The sequence below is a fragment of the Herpailurus yagouaroundi genome, unplaced genomic scaffold (genome assembly GCF_014898765.1).
Source record: "Herpailurus yagouaroundi ecotype Mexico unplaced genomic scaffold, PumYag 182, whole genome shotgun sequence".
Taxonomy (NCBI): domain Eukaryota; kingdom Metazoa; phylum Chordata; class Mammalia; order Carnivora; family Felidae; genus Herpailurus; species Herpailurus yagouaroundi.
In genome coordinates this window covers 19485071-19505742 of record NW_024412413.1, presented here as the reverse complement: position 1 = coordinate 19505742, position 20672 = coordinate 19485071, and the positions used below count along the sequence as shown (strand labels likewise).

The following is a 20672-nucleotide window of genomic DNA, read 5'->3' as shown; positions in this document are numbered from 1 at the left end:
TGCTTCGGATTCTGTGTCTCCCTTTCTTTCTATCCTCCACCACCCATGCTCTGTCTCTGTCTCTCTCTCTCTCAAAAATAAGTAAACATTAAAAAAAATTAAGAAAGAGATCAAGGTATAAGTTATGATTCTTTATTATATTGGTCTGAAGTGTATATAAGGTTAGTATGTTAAGCATTTAAAAAATACTCATAAATCATAATTATGCAGAATATTCACAAAGTTTAATGCACAGATAAAGCATATCATTTAAGTTACAGATTTATTTACTTTATTTTAAAACAGACATTTTAAATAATATAAGTCATAGTAACATTAAGGGCTTTTTCCTGGACAGACAATTAAATGATTTTGTTTTCTTCAGGAAAGATGTGGTCCAGCAGGTTTCAGACTTGCCAACAAGGTCGATAGACTCTCCCCAGCATGCACCTGAGCACTGAAGGAATAAAAAAGTTTAAATTGTCTAAAGGACTATTATTATCACACAAAATTTATTAGAAATAAGAGAATGGATCTTATACAGCTAATTCTGAGTAAGTCAGTATTACAATAACTCTTAAATTCTTTTTAATCCCACATCTGTGGCAGGGGGCACTTAATGTCAAGTGTAATTGAACCATGGTCTTACTTGATTTTGTTAAGATTGGATCCAGATCCACTTAAAGTCAGAATTCTCTTTTATAGTATTAAGATGTAAGAATTGAATTTTAAAAAGACTACTCACTGTCAAAATCTCTCCTTCCTATAGGAAATTTAGCTGAGTTTTCTTCATCCCCAATTTCTCTCTTTTCTTGTGTTGATTCAGTATTCTGAACTCCATTCTCAGCTGGAAAAGCTACAGATCCTTTTAGTGCCAGATAAGGTTTTATAGCCAGATTCAGTGGCAGACCATGATTTAAGAAATTATGTTTGGAGCCTGTGTTCTGTAAAGAAAAGGTTGATTTGTGTTTTAGCTGTCTTATTGGGAATAGAACTATAATATAGTTGTATAGTATTCTCACTGATCATTTCAAAGATGGCTCTGTACTGTTTTGACTCTTTAAAAATACATTAGATACAGGGTTTTGGGAAAAACCTTTTGGATAAGAGGTGTTGTCCAGAATGGAAAAACCACCTGCTATGGTACGAAATTTCGTCAGTTGTCCTAAAGCATAATGTGACTGCTTGCATATATTTTTATAAAATTTTACTTTCAAAAGCATTGTAAACATCATTCAGATTTCCACTGAAAAAAGGATAAGTCCCATTGCCACTTACCTTTGAATTTTTGTTTTCCTCATCGTTCATGAAACTGCTCTCATCATTTTTATATTGTTCCAGAGAAGGAACGACGACTGATTTTTGAGGAGTATCATCCTTCTGAAAAGCTTTCCCCAGCCTGAATGTATTAAATACCATGTCATCTTCTAAATTTCTTATGGACTTGGATGCTGAAAGTAAAATGCCTTGAGAAAACAGAGAAAAAGTTAGTATTAATATGTAGGAAGAGAGACTCATTTTTGCCATTCTTAGTTTGATGTTTGCATAGAGTCAAATAAAAGTATGTAAAGTGAAGGAAAATTTCTCAAGTCAACCTGCTTTGAAAGTGATTCCTACCTTTATATATTTTCCAGTTTGAATAGAAAGCACTTCAAAGACGTAGACTTTCATCATTCTAGAAATGACTCATCAGATAGAGGCTAACCTCTTGTATAGCTGCTAATACCTACATTGTTTTGGTTTTAGTGGCATATTGTTTATTTTGAGTGTGTATTTTCTCAGGATCTGATTAAGATCCTTGGTAGAATGCTTTCTGTTGAATAGATTACAGTCTCTTGAAAGTGGATTGTTATTAAGGAAGACCATGGGACACCAGGCTCTCCATACTCTTACTGTTTTCTTCTCTATATTTTCTGATTAGGCATGGTATTGAAGCTAAAGTTATTTTATTTAAGGATGATAAAGGTTTTATTTACTTTTAATCCTGATTAAATTGAAGTAGTCTTCCAAAAGGATTTTCTTTCATAAATGCTCAGTTTAGTTTTTGGTAATTAAAGTATATATGCCTGTCAGTGTGAACAAAAAGTCATTCATGCCTTATCAAAAATTGGCTTGTCATTGTGTTTTATCTCTGCATTTACAAGAGGATATTAATTATGAATTTAACAATGAATAAGAAGTCCATGAAAAGAGTATTTATGTGTTCTATAAATATTAATTTTGGTGAATATGTTGTATAATGGTTAATTAAACATTTTGCAATTAAGTTCTCATTTTGACCCCTCCAAGTAGAATACAGTCTTGTATTTGTCTTTTGGTACATATGTGCAAAAATTTTCTAGGGTATATTCCTAGGTGTGGAATTAGTCATGGAATACACGTGTTCAGCTTTACTAATGCCAAAATGTTTACAGAATAGTGGTAGCCAATTACCTGCCCACCAGCAGGGGTTTGACAATTCCCATTGCTCTATGTCCTAACCAATACTTGGGTATCTTATTGTCCTTTTAATTTGTATTTCTCTAATTACCAAAGAAGTTGAATGTCTTTTCATATATTTATGAGCCATTTGTCATTCCTCTTATGTAAAATGCCCCTTAAAAAAAATCTGTGTCCATTTTTCTTTGGGTTGTCTTTTTCATAGTGATTTATGGGAGTTCTTTATATCCTAGATGTTATTGTTAGTTACATGTGTTTTATATATTTTTTCTCATTTTGTGACTTGTCTTCTCAACCCCTTTATGGTTCTTTTGGTGCACCAAACTGCTAAATTTTATTGTTTAAAAATTTTTCCCTCATAATATGATTAGTACTTTCAACATGTTTTTATTTAGAAATCTTTCCCAACCCTGAGATCATTATCATATTTCTATACATTCTAAAGCTGAAATGTTTTGACATTGACATTTAGATTCTTAATTCATCTGAAATTTTGTGTATGATTTAGAATAGAGATAAATTTTACTTTTTCCAAATGTTTTTACATATTTCTTGAATAATTTGTCCTGTGTCTACTAATCTGCACTGCTGTCTCTGCAGTATATCAACTTTCTGTATACATGTGTGTCTCTTTCTGAACTCTTCTTACACTGCCAAATCAACAATCTTAATTATTATAATTCTAAAATAATTTTTGATATCTGGTAGGTCAAGTTTCCTAGCTGCCTGCTCACCCACCAGTTTTTCTTCTACAGCAGTTCCTTGGCTATTGTCCATTTCTTTTTCATATAAATCTTAACATCATCTTTTCAAGTTCTGTGAGAAACTTTGGTGGGATTTTGAAGGGAATAGTATTAGTTCTGTGGATTAATTTTAGAGGGTAATTGACACTTTTAGGATAATTCATTTTCTTATCCATGGACATGGTACTTTTCCATATTTATTTAGATCTTCTTTAATCTTTTAATAACATTTACTATTTTCTTCATAAAGTTCTTACATGTTTTTGTTGAAAGGATTATAATTCTTTATAATTATACTTAAACTATTTTAGTTATTATAAATGGTATTTTTAAGAAATTTACCTTTTCTAATGTTATTGTTGGTTATAGACATGCATTTGGCTTTTGTGTAGTGCTCTTATAAACAAAAAACTTTCTAGATTCTTTTTAATTCCAAATAGTTTATAAATGTATTAATTCTTTGGGGTTCTCCATGAAGACAATTGATATAAAAAATAAAATAATGGCATTTTATTACCTCCTTCCAAGCCCTTCTGTATTTGTATGTGTGTGTGTGTGTCTTTCTTCTGTGTGTCTGTCTGTGTAAGCATGCACACTAATACTGACCAAAACCTCCAGTAAATGTTGGGAATAGAGATAACAGACATCTTTGCAGTATGACTGATTTTAGAGAGAATGCTTTTAATGTTTTGCTGATGATCATATCATTTTTCTCCTTCGATCTTTAGTAAGTGAAATGAACAGATTTTTCTCATGTTAAATCAACCATGTGTACATGAAACAAACCTTTTAAAAATATAATTGGAGTCAATATGGTAGTATTTGATTTAGTACATTTTACGTTTATTATCATGAGTGAGATTGATATGTACTTTCTCTTTCTTGTGTTGCCTTTGTCTGGCTTTAAGGTTATGCTAGCTTCATAAAATGAACTGGGGAATATGTTTATTGCATTTATTTTCTCTCCTGTAAAAACTATTTGAGTATGGTGTTTTCTTGCTGGGATTTTTTTTTTTATAACGATGAATTCACTTTGTTCAGTGACTGTAGGAGTATTCAGCTTCTCTGTTTCTTTTTTAGTTTGTTTCAGGAATGTGTATTATTATAGAATTTGTCCATTTCACTAAAGTTTTCAAATTTGCTAGTATAAAGTTATTAATAATATTTTCTTCTAAATATTTTAATTCTTGCTTCATCTGTAGTTATATTTTATTCTGATTATGTTTACTTGTAGTCTTACAGTCTCTGCCTGTCTCTCTTTCATCCCTCTGTTTTGATCAGGCTTCCTAGAAGTTTATCAGTTTTGTTAGCCTTTTCAAAAACAAACTTTTGGTTTGTTGCTCTTTATTATATTTTTCTATTTTATTAATTTCTGCTGTTTATTATTTTGGGGGGATATTTTTTAATTTTTATAAGTTCTTACATTAGAAGAATAAATCATTAATATTTAGACTTTAAGAAAATAAGCTATATGTTTCCTTTTATGTATCATTTTTGCTAATTCCTACAATTTTGATAAGTGAATATTCAGTGTTTAATTCTAAGTTTTTATTATTTTCATTATTTCTTCTTTGACCCCTCAGTTACTTAGGTACTTTTAACATTCCAAATATATGGGAATTGAAATTTGGGGGCAGGGGCTACCAATTTTCAACAAAGTTGTGTCAGAAGTCTTGGTCTATAAATTATAGAGTATTTGAAATCTAGATTCAACAATATGTAATGATTTTTAACTGTTTTTGACATACAAATACAAATTTCATATAGTTCAACATAGAGAAACTTGCCTTATGGCCTATAATATCTTCACTTTACATAAAAGTTCTGTCTATTCTTAAAAGACTATGTATACATTATTGTTGAGATCAGGGTTCTATAAGTCTCCATAAGATGACACATGATAATATGTTGTTTAAATCTTAGATGTTTTATTCATTTTTTGTCCACATGAACTATCTATTATAGAAAGAGATATTCACAAATCACTACAATGGACTTATCTAATTCTTTTTGTAGTTTGCAATTTTTGCTTTATTTATTTTGAGCTTATGTTATTAGGACACTCAAATTAGAAATTGTTTCATCTTACTTATAAGCCAAATCATGTATCATGACCCTCTGCAGCATTAATAATGTGTCTATTACTGTTATTTTTCCTGTATCTTTATGTTTTAGATATACCTATTGTAAATACCATGTAGCTAAGTTTGGAATTTTTAGTCTGACAATTCTGTCTTTTACTTAGAGACTTTAGTCTATTCTGTTTACTGAATTACTGAGATTCATTACCACTGTCTTCTTTTGTGATTTTTATTTGTTCTAATATGTTTTCCTCACTCCACCCTCCCTTTCTTGCCTTCTGGTTAAATTTAATCTATTTTTTGTTCTTTTAGAGGCAACCCTAGACATTTTAATATCATCTTTAGTTATTTATGTTTTAGTTAATCTGTATTTCTGCATTTCTCCCAAATAAGGTAAACACCTTCAAATCCTAGCTCCAGTTACCATTATTCCTAATTTATATGCTATTATGTTATTTTTTTAATGTTTATTTATTTTTGAGGGAGAGACAGAGTCGCATGGAGGAGGGGCAGAGAGAGACACACAGAATCCGAAGTAGGCTTGAGGCTCTGACCTGTCAGCACAGAGAGTCTGATGTGGGGCTCGAACTCACCAACTGTGAGATCATGTCTTGGGCTGAAGTCAGATGCTTAACTATCTGAGCCACCCAGTCCCCCCATTGCTATTATTTTCTAAGATTTAAGTTCTGTCTTGATTTTTTTAATGAAATAGAGACTATTCTGTTGTTTTATGCAGTTAACTCTTGTTTAGATTTACCTGCAAGCTTACTTTTTTTTCCTCACCATTCCTTTTTACATCTGAGATCTTTGTTTGGTAATTGTCTTCCTTCTGAAATACAAGTTTCTGAAGTATACTGAGTTAGATGCTAACTTAGTGAGGGTCTGTTAGTTATGAACTAAGTTTTGTTTTGTTTTAGTTAAATGTATTTTGCTGTTCTTAAAAAATGGTGTCCGTGTCTATACAGTCATTTATTTGACTATTATTTTCTCTTAGTACATTATTATTTCAGTTTCTGGTTTTCATTGTTACTAGTGAGCTATCAATGCTGTCGGTTTTAATCATGATGTCTTTATAGGTAATCTCTATTTTCTGTCTGTCTGCTTTTAAAATCTTCTCTTTGGCTTTGATGTTCTGCAGTTTCACATGATGTGTCTGGGTTTGGATTTCCTTTAATTTATGCTTAGATTCTTGAATCTGAGGTTGAGTGTTTCTTATGAATTCTGGAAAATTATTAGTTATTATTCCTTTGAATATTGCCTTTCCCTTTGCTGGAATTCCCAATATAATATTGGGCCTCTGTGCTTACTCTGTCCTCTATTTCTTGTAACCCTCTCTTTCCTAGTTTTTCTTTCTGCCTCTGTGCATTTTAAATAATTATTCAGAGTTATATTCCAGCTTACCAGTGCATTTTCACTTATATCTAATCTGCTGTTTAATCTGTGTTGAACTTTTAATTTCTTATATTTTTTATTTTTAAAAATTCTTCTTGGTTCCTTTTCATATCTGCCTGGTCAGTTTAAAAATGGTTTTCCATTTTTAAAAATTTGAAATCTTTTATTGCTTTAAATCTATTCTTAAACATTGATTTTATATTTGTATCTAATTATTCTAGTATCTGCTATCTTTGTCTGTTTGATTCTATAGTTTCTTATTTCTGCTTATCCCTAGTTCATGGTGTCTTCTTCATGTGTTTAGTGAATTTTCATTTTTTGTATATATTCATTGAACTGTATCCAAAGGAGTTCTTGAAATTCTTGTGTTGGCTTCTGCCAGGCCTCTGGAGCACTAGCAACCCAGGGCCACTTTAAAATTTCTGCTTGAGGCTTTTCAGGCCACAGCATCAGTACAAATACCAAACTAAGTCAGTATGCCTTTGTCATTAGGAATTCTCAGGACAGTATATATTTTTTCTCCACCCGCCCCATCTCCCTCCCTTGTTTTCTTAGAGCCATTCCCAACATAGACTTGTTTCCTTCTACAGGCTGGATTTTTTTTTGGTCGTTTACTTCCTTATGGGGTTCCCAGCTTTATGTGGGATTTTCTGATCTGAGCTCTCATTTTACGTGGGTCCTAAGGTTTGTCTTCTGTCCCAGCATATGTGGGTCATTAAAACCAGGTGCTAGGCCACCAGGAATTCACAGAATCTCTCAGAGCAAATGTTGTCTGTAACCCTTGTTAAGTCCTGTGGAATTTTTTTTCTTTTCTAGCTTCGTATGGTTTCCCTTATTTTACCACCCGTCCAGCCATACTTTATAAAAGATGTTTTTGTCAAGCATTTTGTCAAGATGTTTTTTACTGAGAGGTGGTCTCTACATAAGTAGTCTGCCATATCACTGGAGTTGGATATATCACTTCATACTTTAGTATAAAATTCTCTCTGCAAGGGAATCTTTGTGCAAAATGTATATATAATGCATGCTAAATTATATCCTTTTTAACTTTTGTGTTATAGGGCTATATTTCACGTTCTTCAATGGCTGTTTAATATTCTGATTTCTGTAAGTATGTTTTGTTAGAGATGGAAAGAGCTGCTAATTCTTTTGGGGACTACTTAAATCTTATTAGGGATATGTTTTCTGAGAGCATTTATAATAAAAGACTCTGAACTCCTCTGACTTTGTTCTTAGAGCTTTCTTTATCTTTTTAATGTTAGTTGTGCCTTGATTTTCCCCAGGGTTTGAACCTGCTTTGGAGGTGCTATTTAATCTACAAAAGTCCTTGTTAATGGTAATTTTTTTTAGCTGCTATTCTAGAAGTATAATAAATATTTATAATTATGTATTTTGTGTTAAATTTTCACTGCATGAATTGGTTTGCCTGATCTTCACCCAAAATTGGGACCAAATTCAAACCATTTAAACAGTTTAGAAAAGTTAGTTAATGTTTTCCTTTATTTTGTTTAAATTGTCTTACACTCTGAACAGTATGAGGTTTTCCCATAATCATTTAATTATGGAGATAGTTTCCAATTTTCTTAAATGATAACTTTTTTTTGAAACATTGGTTACTCTGATGTGCAGTGGAGCATAGTAGATTTCTTTTCCATTGATGCTGAAAATGAAGTGTCCCCAAGTGGTAGAAAGGAACTTTGAAGAAGAAAAACTCTTGCCAGATGGACTTGGGTGGTTCAGAAAACCTTGGAAAGGCAAAAGGTTTATATCAAATGTGATCTTCATTTTCTGAAGAACTACTAACACCATGTATTTGTAAGTTGCTTTATCAAATTTTTCTTTTCTCCAGTTAACAGATCTTTCCCATACGATGCCAGTTAAGTGCAGTGCAAACCGAAGGGATTGGTTATTGTTTTATTGAGAACCCTGAATTTCTTAATGGCTAATTTAATGAATCTAACAGCCAAGATTGCTCAGTTATTACCAAAAGATATAAGAAAACTTAAATTCCTCCTCAAATTTATACAGTGAATAACCCATATACCTCTACCTAGATTCTACCATTAATATTTTACTATACCTGTTTTATTATCTACCCATCTTTCTATCTCTCCATTAATCATCTTATTCTTTTTTTTTTTTTAGGTTTATTTATTTATTTTTGAGAGAAAGCGAGAGAGTGAGTGAGTGAGCATGAGCAGGTGAAGGGCAGAGAGACAGAGAGAGAGAGACAGAGAGAATCGTAAGCAGGCTCCATGATGCTAGTGTGGCTTCAACTCATAAACCTTGAGATCATGACCTGAGTGGAAATCAAGAGTTAAATGCTTAACCTGACTGAGCCATCTAGGCACCCTAATCATCTTATTCTTCTAATGCATTTCAAAATACATGTATCAATATATTTTCTACTAAATACTTCAGTATGCATATCATTAAGTACAATTTAATATTTGTTTACAAATTTTTAAGTTAAAATTTTACAAAAAATGTACAATTTGTGCATTTGGTAAGTTTTGACAAATCTATATATCTATGTAACCCAAACTCCTTTCAAGGTAAGATATTGCCATCACCCTGGAAAGTTATCTCTTGCCTCTTCATCATTAACTGCCACCACTCTCCCATCTCCATGCCTTACCCCAATTCTGTGTCTGAGGCCATCTTTGCTCTGATTTTTTGCACTGTGAATCAGTTTTGCCTGTTCTGGAATCACACACTATGTAGTCTTTTGTGTAAGTCCTCTTTCACTTAGCATGTTTGACATTCATCTATGATGAATCTATGATGTGTGAATTAATAGTTCCTTCCATTTTATTACCATTGTTTGAATAAATCACAGCTGGTTTATCCATTCTCCTTTTGATAGACTTTTGAGTTGTTTGGTGTTTAGTTTTTGCTGTTATAAATAAGGCTTCTATGAACATTTTTGTAGAAGTCTATTTGTGGACATGTTTTTATTTTCTTGTGTAAATACCTAGGAATGGAATTGCTGGGTCATAGGGTATGTATATTTGATATTATAAGAAATTATCAGATTGGTTTTTTTAAAGTAATTCTACCATATTACACTTCAACCAAGAATTTATTAGAGCTTCAATTGCTCCACATCCTCACCAACATTTGATGTTGTCAGTCTTCTTAATTCTAGTCATTTCAATAGATGAACATGATATCTCATTGTGGTTTTAATGTGCATTTCTCTGTTAATGATGCTGAGCACTTTTCATGTGCTTATTAGCTATTCACATACTTGTTTTGTGAGGTGTCTGTTTAAATCTTTTGCTCTTTTTTTGTGGGAGGGATTTTTTTTTTTAATTGTTGAGTTGTAACAAGTTTTTAAATATCCTAAATTCAAATCCTTTGCTTTGTGTGTGTGTGTGTGTGTGTGTGTGTGTGTGTGTGTGTGTGTATGTATTTTTTCTCTCTCTTGACTATTCATTTTCTTAGTTGGGTGTTTAGATGAACAGAAGTTTCTAATTTTGATAGAATTTATCAGTTCTTTCCTTTATCATTACTTTTTGTGTCCTAAGAAACCTTTGCTTACCTCAAGACACAAAGATATTCCCCTATACTTCCTCTAAAAACTTTATGGTTTTAGCTTTTACATTTAGGTCTATGGTCCACCTCAAATTAGTTTTTGTGTATGATGTGAGTATGAAGTAGGGTTTTATTTTCCTTTTTATATATGGATATACAGCTGTTTAGGTACCATTTGTTGAAAAGATTTTCTTACCCTCATTGTGATGCTTTGGTGCTGTTTTTAAAAACTAAGTGACCAAAAGTACATACCTATTTTGGGATCCTCGAATTTGTTCATTGATCCAATTGTTTATTCTTTTTGCAGTACCATATTATCTTGATTACTATAGCTTTATAGTAATATTGGAGTCAAGAGTATAAGTGGCGCAAATTGGTTCACTTTCAAAACTGCTTTGGATATTTTATTTCATGTTTATAATTATAAAATTGTAGTGTACATTCTTTTATCGCTCTGGAATTAAACCAGAAGTTATTAATAGAAAAATAGTTAAGGCTATCTACAGATATTTACATATTATGCAACACACTTTTGAATAATGTATGGTTCAAGAAGGCAAATGCAATAGAAATTAGAAGATACTTTGAACTGAAGATAACAAAAATATGGCAAAAGATGGGGTTTAGTTATGCAGTGCTTATAGAAAATATATAGCTTTAAATGCGTATTTTAGAAAATAAAAATAATTGAAAAATTAATTATCTAAGCTTATGTCTTAAGGAATTAGTAAAAGAACAGCAAAGTAGACTCAAAGAAAATAAAAGGGAGAGGTTACTAAATATAAGAATAGGGATCAATAAAATAGAAGGCAGTCATAGAATACAAAAATTTTACGAAGTTAAAAGAATAATAACTAATGACTTGTTGGCAAGACCATTTAAGAAAGAAAGACAAAAGAGAACATTGCTATAGATCTTACAGATATTACAAAAGATAATAAGTGAATATTATAAACAACTTTTTGCCAATAAATTTAGATGAGATGAATGAGGGGTTGGCAAACTCCTTCTGCAAAAGGCCAGATAGTAAATAGTTTAGGTTTTGGGGACTGTATGGTCACATCTATTCAGCTCTGCCTTTGCAGCATGAAAGCAGCTGTGCATAATGATTCAAAACTGGGTATGGCTGTGTCCCAATAAAACTTTATGTACAAATACAGATAGCCTGAGGGACATAGTTTGCTGACTCCTGAGACAGACAAATGCTGTAGGAAAAAAAGACGTTAAGACTGACACAAGAAATAGGAAATCTAAACATTTCTGTATCTACTAAATAAATTGAATCCATAAATTAAAACCCTTTGTCTCAAAGAAAACTCCAGGCCCAAATGGCTTCATTGGTATATTCTTCCAAGCAATAATACCAATCTTACAAAAATTCTATCAGACAATAGAAAAAGAGGAAACAGTTTCTGTGGTAGCTTTGTAATCTATCACCTTACCTAGGCTGAACTATATTTTCCAAAATTTCCTTCCCTTTATCTGTATGTTTCTAGTTGGAGTTGGCCACAAGAGACATTTTGTAAGAGATTTAGAGGACAGAAGTGTGAATCAGCATTCATTTAGCTTACACATTATTCTGCTTACCTGCTGGCTCATTTGGTTGGCTTAGGCAGCAGTCAGTTTTTCTGCCTTTTTCACTTTCAGTTTTTCTAACTCCTGGGACGTGTGCATGCGTGTGTGTGTGTGTGTGTGTGTAGTTCTGTGATAAAGGGCACTAGCTTTCCTACAGGACATATCAGATACAGCAAGATCAGATATGAGTTTCAGTCTGTTTTCACTGTTTTCAACTCATGCGTATGGGTTCCAGCTTCTCCTGTTCTTCCTTACTTTACATCTATCTTCCCTCCCAACTGTCTGCCCTGGGGACTCCAGTATTGGATGCTACACTCTTATGGAGAATGCCCAGTTAGATTCCACAATTGCAGGAGACCAAATCCCTATAACAAATCCTATATATGTGTGTGTGTATGTATGTATGTATGTACACGTTTGGTTCTGTTTCTCTGAATCCTGCTATTTCCCCAGCTCTTACTTTGAGTCTAGCATAAACTTGGCACTAAAACCTGACAAAGATATTACAATAAGAAAAATTGTAAGCCAGTCCTTCTCATCAACAAAAATGTAAAAATTCTAGGGGTGCCTGGGTGGCTCAGTCAGTTGAGTGTCCGATTTCAGCTCAGGTCATGATCTCACAGTTGGTGGGTTCGAGCCCCGCGTCGGGCTCTGTGCTGACCGCTCAGAGCCTGGAGACTGCTTTGGAGTCTATGTCTCCTTCTCTCTCTGCCACCACCCCCCCCTCCCCGCTCATGCTTTGTCTCACTCTGTTTCTCAAAAATAAATTAATGTAAAAAAAAAAAACAATTTAAAAAAATGTAAAAATTCTAAACAAAATATTATCTAGTAGAAACTAGTTATGTGGAAAGAATCATAATTCTTGACCAGGTGAGGTTTACTTCAGGAAAGTAGACTGGTTTAACTTTAAAAAAAAAAATCAGATTTACCACATTAAATTAATAAAGGAGTAAAAACATGATCATCTCAATAAATGCAGAAAAGCACAGTGATCAGCTGTGCCAAATGCAACTGGGTGAGATAAGATAAGAACTGAGAATTTTTGATTTGGCCGTGTGGATAGTCCTTGGTGACCTACATGAAGTTTCAATGATGCTGGTAGAGACCAAACCCCGGTAGGAGAAGATTTAAGGAAGAATTGGAAGAGAGTAAGTGGAGATGTTAAATATAAACAAAATGCCAACAATTTATGCTGAGGAATGCAGAAAAGTTGGGCTGTGGATAGAAGAGGATGTGGCACCAGGGGACTATTTCTATTTAAAGGTGGAAGATATTATATCATGATGATAATGAAGAGAAAGAAGTGTCATTGCTGAATCTGTGGGACTCAAATAACAGAAGGTTTCACATGTTATTGACAGTGTGAAATAAAAAGGACATTCATTCCCCTTCCAACCCTTAAGTATGTATGGTGGTTAAAATATCAGTGAAATGGAGGAGGGTATAAGTATGTTTATTACCCAGAAAGTGTAGTACAAATTGGAGAGGGAGAGAAGAGAAAGCACAGAGCTGTTTGGAGATGACAGTGTGGGAAAGATGGATGACTGGAGGGCTCACATTTGGGTGCAGAACAAGGACAGCAGGGTATATGGCAAGGTGGATTTGGCTGGCAAGAGATTTAGTCCTAGCACTTCTTAGAAGAGGATGGTGGTGTTTCTGTGTGTGGTGTTTACATAGTAGACAGGAAAGGGTAGCTCCTGGTGGGCATTTAGGCCACTCAGAATGCAGCAGTGGAATTGAGAGGTTACACCTCAAAGAGTTTGAATTTAGTTGATGAGTTGATTCTAGTTTTTCTGTGAAGAATCAACTTGAGTCTGTAATTTGAAGGTTTGGGGGAGATACAAGGCTCCCAGCACACAGGCTCAGGCTCATAGAGATTCTCAGGCCTAGAGATTCTTCGTGATATGGGGCCCAGCTGAGGGTTGTAGAGGCTATAAAGCTTTTCAGTTTTGCAGATACAGTGTGGGTGGGTAGGGTATCTTGTCACCATGCTCAATGTAATGGATTTGTGGGATGGTAGGTGGAAGATGGGAGAGTTGGTGATGCTCTACTGAAATTAGCCCAGTGAATATGAGACCAAGTGAGTAGAAACATTGGTATCCTCAAGCTTTGTTCTGTCATGGCTGCTAATTGATTTAAATATTTATATCTCTATAATATGTATTTGAATTATGGGGCTGCCTTGCATAATGTTTCCTCTTTTTTATTTATGTATGAAGATTTTAATTCATCTCTGTCTATGAACACTGGTGGACTGGCTGTTTCCCAGAATCTCATTACTGGATGATGATGTTGCTATTAGTGTCATATAAGCAGAATTAATAAAATTGTTTAAAGAGTCAAATGAAGAGCCTGTTCTAGTGAATTACACATTACCAGTTTTTAGAGCTTAGAAAATTCTTGAGAATTGCCTTAAAACCTTAATGCCGTGAATCAAGATATAAGTAACATCAAGAGTTACATGAACATGCTTGAGATTATGTTTGTGGCCAACTTTTTCAGTTGCCTTGCAAAGAAAATTCTTGGATATTGTTTTGATTCTTGGCAATTTTGGAGTCATCTGATAGCATGCTTCCAAAATAACAATGTGATGATAGCTTTCAACATTGGGTTACCAAAAAGGATTGTTGTATACATTGATTCATAATTTCAGGTTTCTTCACCATTATGGTAAATACTGCATTGAGACTTCATTGTTGCACATGTTTGGAATCTTATGTTTGTACTCTCATGGCTGTCTTCAGCCCTCAGACATTCTTGATTATCACATTGAGAACTCTAGACTCTCAAAACATTTTGGTTTCTATTATGTAGGATGCATATGAGATTCGTTTGTTCTACTTCATTTTCTTCTGTTTGTGATAGAGATGGGATCAGATGGAAACATCTTGATATTGGTATGCATGCTAGTCTTCATTCTGTGTAAATACAGTGCTCTTTTCTACCATCATGACTTTGTTCATGTTATTTTCTGCTCTTAAAATTCCCTCATCTTGTCCCTTCGCCCATCTAAAACTAAAATACCTTTCAAGACTCTTCTTTTGTAGCTTTCTCTGAGTATTATAGTCAAATACCTTTTTCTGAACTCCTACAACATTTGTATTACATTATTATTTAGAAAATAATTGTTTCTTATTCATTACTTTACCAAGGCCTTATGTATCTGCAGAAACTTGTCTTGATGACTTCAATTGTTTATCATTCCCTGTATCCCTACCATGTAACTTTGTCTTCCCACTGTGGGCAGGGTGACCCGCCCACTCCTTGACTTTGACCTCAGTCAGGTGACTTGCTTTAACTAATGAGAAGTTAGCAGATATTACACAAGAAGAGACTTGAACTTGTCTTGCACATTGAGGATTCTCTGTTGAACCTCTGCCATCACCAGGAGAACATTCCTCTGCTAGCCCACTGGAGAGAGTTCCACATGGAACAGAGCCCTTGCTACAGCTGAGGCCTTCCTAGATCAGCAAATACCCATTCAAACATCAGACGTTAAAGCAAGTCCAGTTGAGGTCAGTAGAGCTGCCTAACAGACTTTCAGCTGATTCTAGAAGCACAAGCTATATAAACATAAAGTTTTGTGTGTGTTTGTTACACAGCATTATTATAGCAGTAGGTAATTGATACAAATGTTCTGTGTCGCCTGGCCTTTGTCTTGCTTGCTAAGTTTTTTACTATTCTCTCCCTCAGTCTTTGATCACTGTCTAGCCATGTTGGCCTTCTTTCTGTTCCTCTGATATGCCAAGATAACATTTTTGGCTCTAGATCTTTGCCCTACTCTGTTCCCTCTGTCAGGAGCATCTTCCTCCTATTATTTGTATGGGCATTTATCCCTCATCATCCTGAGGCTCAGCTCACGTGGCATGATTTCTGAGAATGTTTCCTTGATTCCACTGCCTGAAGGAGCCCTCTTCTAAGTCATTCTGTATTCTATCTCATCTTTTCATTTTCTTTACTGTGCTTCTTATTTTCTAAAATTATCTTATTTGTGTATATGTTCATTGCCCATTTTCCCCAGTGTCCAGGAGGGTAAGGACTTTGTTTTATTTACCTTCTTAACCCTGGTATTAAGAACAGAATCTGGCATATAGTAGACTTTCATTAAATAAGAGGTAAATGTATGAATACATTTTTGTTAAGATGACAGACAATACAAAGTATGATAGGTTCCTCGGGCTGCTGTAACAAATTACCATAAATTTGATGGTTTGAAACTACAGAAATTTATTTCTCACAGTTCTGGAGGCCAGATATCTGAAATCAAGCTGTATGTAGGGCCACAGTCCCTCCAGAGGCTCTAGGGAAGATCTTTCATTGCCTCTTCTAGCTTCTGGTGGCTGTTGGCATTGTGGCTGGCTGCATCTGTCTCTGTCTTCATAAGATCTTCTCTGTGTCTTTCCTCTGTGTATCTGTCCATAATATCCCTCTGCTCCTTACCTCTAAGGGTTCATGTGATGGCATTTGGGGCCCACCTGGATAATATAGGAATATCTATTCATCTCAGGATCCTTAATTTAGTCACATCTGCACAGACCCTTTTTTCCAAATAAGGTATTACATACACGTGACCATGTTATGTAAGCTCACTGTGCTATTTCCTCTTCTTCCAAAATTCAGTTATATAAATAGCTGAGTTAAGAAAAGTTATTTCTGCGATTGAGAAATACCTGCTTCTGGTCATTAGAATGTAAGCTAACTGAGGACAGGGGAATTTGTTTTGTTTCATTTTTCCCCCTGCCCCCCACCAGCAGTCTTTTCAAAACCTTTGAAAATGCAAGCCAAATCACTTCACTTCTCAATTCAAAAACGTCAAAAAACTTCAGGCTGCATAGTGGTGTCCAAACCTCTCCTTGATCTGATGGTCTCTCTGATTTTCTGATGTCTTCTTTTGCGCTTCTAAACTTGCTCTCTCAGCTCCAGGCACATTGGCCTAATTGCTGTCTCTTAAACTTGTGGTTTCCATGCCTGAAACTCTCTTTCCCCAGGTATCTGCCAGCTTGCCCCTTTACCCTCTAAGTTGTGTCTCAGAGGTCATCTTTTTAGTAAGGTCTTCCCTCCACAGCCCTTTCCTGTTAGGCCCTGCCCCTCTTCCTCACTTTCATTTTCTCCTAGAACTTAGTATCACCTGACATGCTATTTTACTTATTTCTTTGCTGACTGGCTTTCTCTGTCCAGCAAAATGTAAATTCCATCAGGACAGGGATATTATCAGTTTGTTCATTGCTATATCCCCAAGGCTTTAAATAGTGTTTGGCACATAGTAAGCACTCAATAAATGTATATTGAATAATTCAATGAATGTTCTGCAATGTGACAGTCCAGTGAGCCACCCAGATTGCTGAGATATGGTCTGCCTGTCTAACACTATGTGGAGATAATATTTCTGTGGATTTTTCTGTATTCTAAATGCTTGGTTTAGACTGATTGATTTTAGTATTTACTACTGTGTACTTGAAATGCTGTTAATTCTCCATGTAGTCAAAAATGGCTAAACTCTCTAATCCCTTTCTTTACAACTTTGTGGAGTGAAATTCCCAGGTAAACAACCTGTTAAATGTCTTGTTAGATTTCTTTTAGTTGTGTATATTTTGGGGGCAGTGGTAGTGGTAGCAAAGAGACACTTTAATGGAAAACCATAAGTTAGGATTCCCCATTCTCTACTTAAAACTCCAATAAGTTCTTTTTTCAAATTAAAAAAATATATATGTTTTAACTTTTAGTTTTAGAGAGAGCACGTGAGTGGGGGAGAGGAGCAGAAGGAGAGAGAGAGGATCTTAAGCAGGCTCCACACTCGGCATGTAGCCTGATATGGAGCTCAATCCCATGACCCTGAGATCGTGACCTGATCCCAAATCAAGAGTCGGATGCTCAACCAACTGAGCCGCCCGGGTGCCCCTAAAACTCTAAGAAAATTCTTAACTGAAATTTTGATAAAAAGCAAATCAGGCTATGTAGCATAAGATGAATAAAGGGCACTATAGTGTAGTTGCACTAGCCACATTTTAAGTGCTTAGTTGTCACACATGGCTAGTCACTATCATTTTGAACAGTGCAGTTATAGAACATTTCATCATTGCAGACAATTCTACTGGACAGCACTGCCCTAGACAGTGGGAACTGTGAAGATTGATCTAGATAATAAGATAACAGTTACTTTATGTTTTGTCTCCCCAGGGAAAGTATAAGGATTGTGTTTTGTAGTTCTCTTGTGCTTTTATTCATTCAACAGATGGTTACTGTGTATCTAATAATACATGCCAGGCACTGTGCTAGCCATTAGGAATTCAGTAGTTGGCAGGAGAGCCTCAGGCCCTTCTGTATGAAGCTTATATTCTAATGGGAGAGATACTCATTAAATAGTCAATCATACAAATAGCTATAATCTACATAATGCTGGATATAAAGTAGCTGTTTAAACAACCACTGGTTAATTAACGAATATGTACAGTCTCACCAACTTCTTAGATCCTTACAAAACAGGCACAAAAAGTTACATAGTAATGTATAGTTCAGGTATACAGGTAGTGTCAAAAGTTTCTGTGCAGCTAATAAATTTAGTAATATGCAGACTGCCTTTTGTATTTTTTTTATTTCGGACATAGAGCAAAGATTATGTCAGTTGCCCTGTGGTTTAAAGCCACAGTTATTCTGAGAGTACACAGTTGCCATCATTGAACAGTAGCTGATCCAAAAGAATTCCAGCCAAGATCTTGCCAATGATGGAAACAAATGATGTGTCCTGGTAGTTGCCAAGAAGTATATTTTTCTTGTTCATGGCAATCATTGTGTCCTTGAAGCTCTTCATATATTGTGATGTACATATATGACTGCTCCTTAGGAAGCAGTCAAATTGATTCAAACCCTGCTTACCTCTGTGTAATTTGCAGTTATACAGATGCCTTATAAATGTTTTCAGTACTGCTGCCGCCGCTGCTGTTGCCAATAACATTCCATAGAAAGTTCTAGAAGTGCCATGGAGACTGGCACTTTATCATTGTTTATTATTTTAATTTCATTTTTCCCTTCAAATCAGCAAGTCTTGCTTGTGCTGTTAAGTCCTAGAAATTCTCCTTTAATATGGAAGGGGGTATGAAGTGTAATTCACACCTCTGAGAATTTTCTTTTTGTTGTTGATTTTTGTAACCTCCTTTAGACTTCTCTAGGTGGTATGTCTGTGTGTGCTTTTTATTGTTAGACACTGACACTGCTAGTACCCATAATAATCAAAGGAATTCTTGCATTGGTTAATAATTAGTGGAGTAACAGATTCACAATAGAAGCAAATAAATTGGGAGATTAGTTTTCCTATGCAAAGAGGAGTTTGGGAATAATCAGAGCACAGCCAGTGTGGTGGCTCCACATGTCACCAGAAACTAGGTTCTCTCTTTGTTCTTGGCCATACTTAGTACCGGCTTCCATCTCCAACATCACTATGGTAGTTGTTGCAACTCTAGTCATCATATCTGTATTTCTGGCTGAAAAGAGGTCGGGGGGGGGGGGGGGAGGAAGGCAAAATATAGCACACATCAGTTGAAGCCACACAAGGTATGTCTATCTACCTCTCACAAAATCATTCCTTATTGCAAGGGAAGCCAGGAAGTAATTTTTAGGTAGATCTAGTTGACACCCCAAATAGTATTAAAAGTAAAGAAAATTAGGAGTATAGATATTATGTTGATAGCTTACAGTCTTTCTCACTGTCTAGCATATATTATTGTTGGTAAACTGTGGGCAGGTGGAAAAACTACTGTTATTAAGAGTGTGAAATTGCTCATGAGTCCACTTTTATGAATATGACTTAAATGTAGCTATATGGAAAGCAAGAAAAATACACTTTCTACTTTTATAAAGGAAAAACTGGTTGAGGTAATGAAATATTTTTGGTACGTTTTGTTTGACCCTGGCTAGTCAAGTATTTCCCATGACCTGAAGTATTGTTCACTCAGGAAAGAAAAATCAAGCACGTAGTAGGCACCCAATAAATCTTACTGAAATTAATCACATTTACCTATCTTTGGTAGAAGTTCATTATGTGGTTTGCTTATTAATACAGGGTAATGTTACACTAGCATGAATGATTAATGCCACTTGAAGGATGACATCATGAAAACTCGAATTACTTCATTTGTTCAGTTTTCTCATTTTAGAATATGACAGCAATACCAAAAACCATGATGCCTAGGAATAAAGCTAACCAAAGAGGTAAAAGATCTGTACTCTGAAAACTAAAGAACACTTATGAAAGAAATGGAAGATGACACAAAGAAATGGAAAAATATTCCATGCTCATGGATTGGAAGATCAAATATTGTTAAAATATTTATACTACTCAAAGCAATCTACAGATTTAGTGCAATCCCTATCAAAATTCTACCAGCATTTTTCGCAGAGCTGGAACAAACAATCCTAAAATTTGTATGGAACCACAAAAGACTCTGAATAGCCAGAGCAATCTTGAAAAAGCAAAGCAAAGCTGGAGGCATCACAATTCTGGACTTAAAGATATATTACAAAGTTGTAGTCATCAAGACAGTATGTTACTGGCACAAAAACAGACACATAGATCAATGGAACAGAATAGAAAACCCAGAAATGGACCCACACCTATCTATATGGTCAACTAATCTTCAACAAAGCGGGAAAGAATATCCAATGGAAAATAGCCTTTTCAACAAATGGTGCTGGGAAAACTGGGCAGTGACATGCAGAATGAAACTGGGCCACTTTCTTACACCAACACAAAAATAAATTCAAAATGGATGAAAGACCTAAATGTGATGCAGGAAACCATCAAAATCCTAGAGAAGAACAAAGGCAGCAACCTCTTTGACCTCGGCCATAGCGACTTCTTACTAGACAAGTTACTGGAGACAAGGGAAACAAAAGCAAACATGACTATTGGGATTTTATTAAGATAAAAACC

The 20672-nt window shown here is 34.8% G+C and overlaps 1 protein-coding gene across 2 annotated transcripts; it reads right to left on the bottom strand.

Moving 5' to 3' along the window:
* Positions 1–320: 320 nt before the first annotated feature.
* On the bottom strand, positions 321–18674 carry PMCH (pro-melanin concentrating hormone). Of its 2 annotated transcripts, XM_040491067.1 has the most exons (5): positions 18620–18674; positions 10424–10625; positions 1258–1445; positions 725–923; positions 321–436 (listed from the first exon to the last, which is right to left on the bottom strand). In XM_040491067.1, the coding sequence occupies exons 2-5, from the start codon at positions 10449–10451 to the stop codon at positions 387–389; spliced, it is 465 nt and encodes a 154-aa protein (XP_040347001.1). In that variant the 5' UTR covers positions 10452–10625; positions 18620–18674; the 3' UTR covers positions 321–386. The 2 variants fall into 2 exon arrangements, with proteins under 2 accessions (XP_040347001.1, XP_040347000.1); XM_040491066.1 differs by lacking the exons at positions 10424–10625; positions 18620–18674 and having other exon boundaries at positions 1258–1506.
* Positions 18675–20672: the final 1998 nt, after the last annotated feature.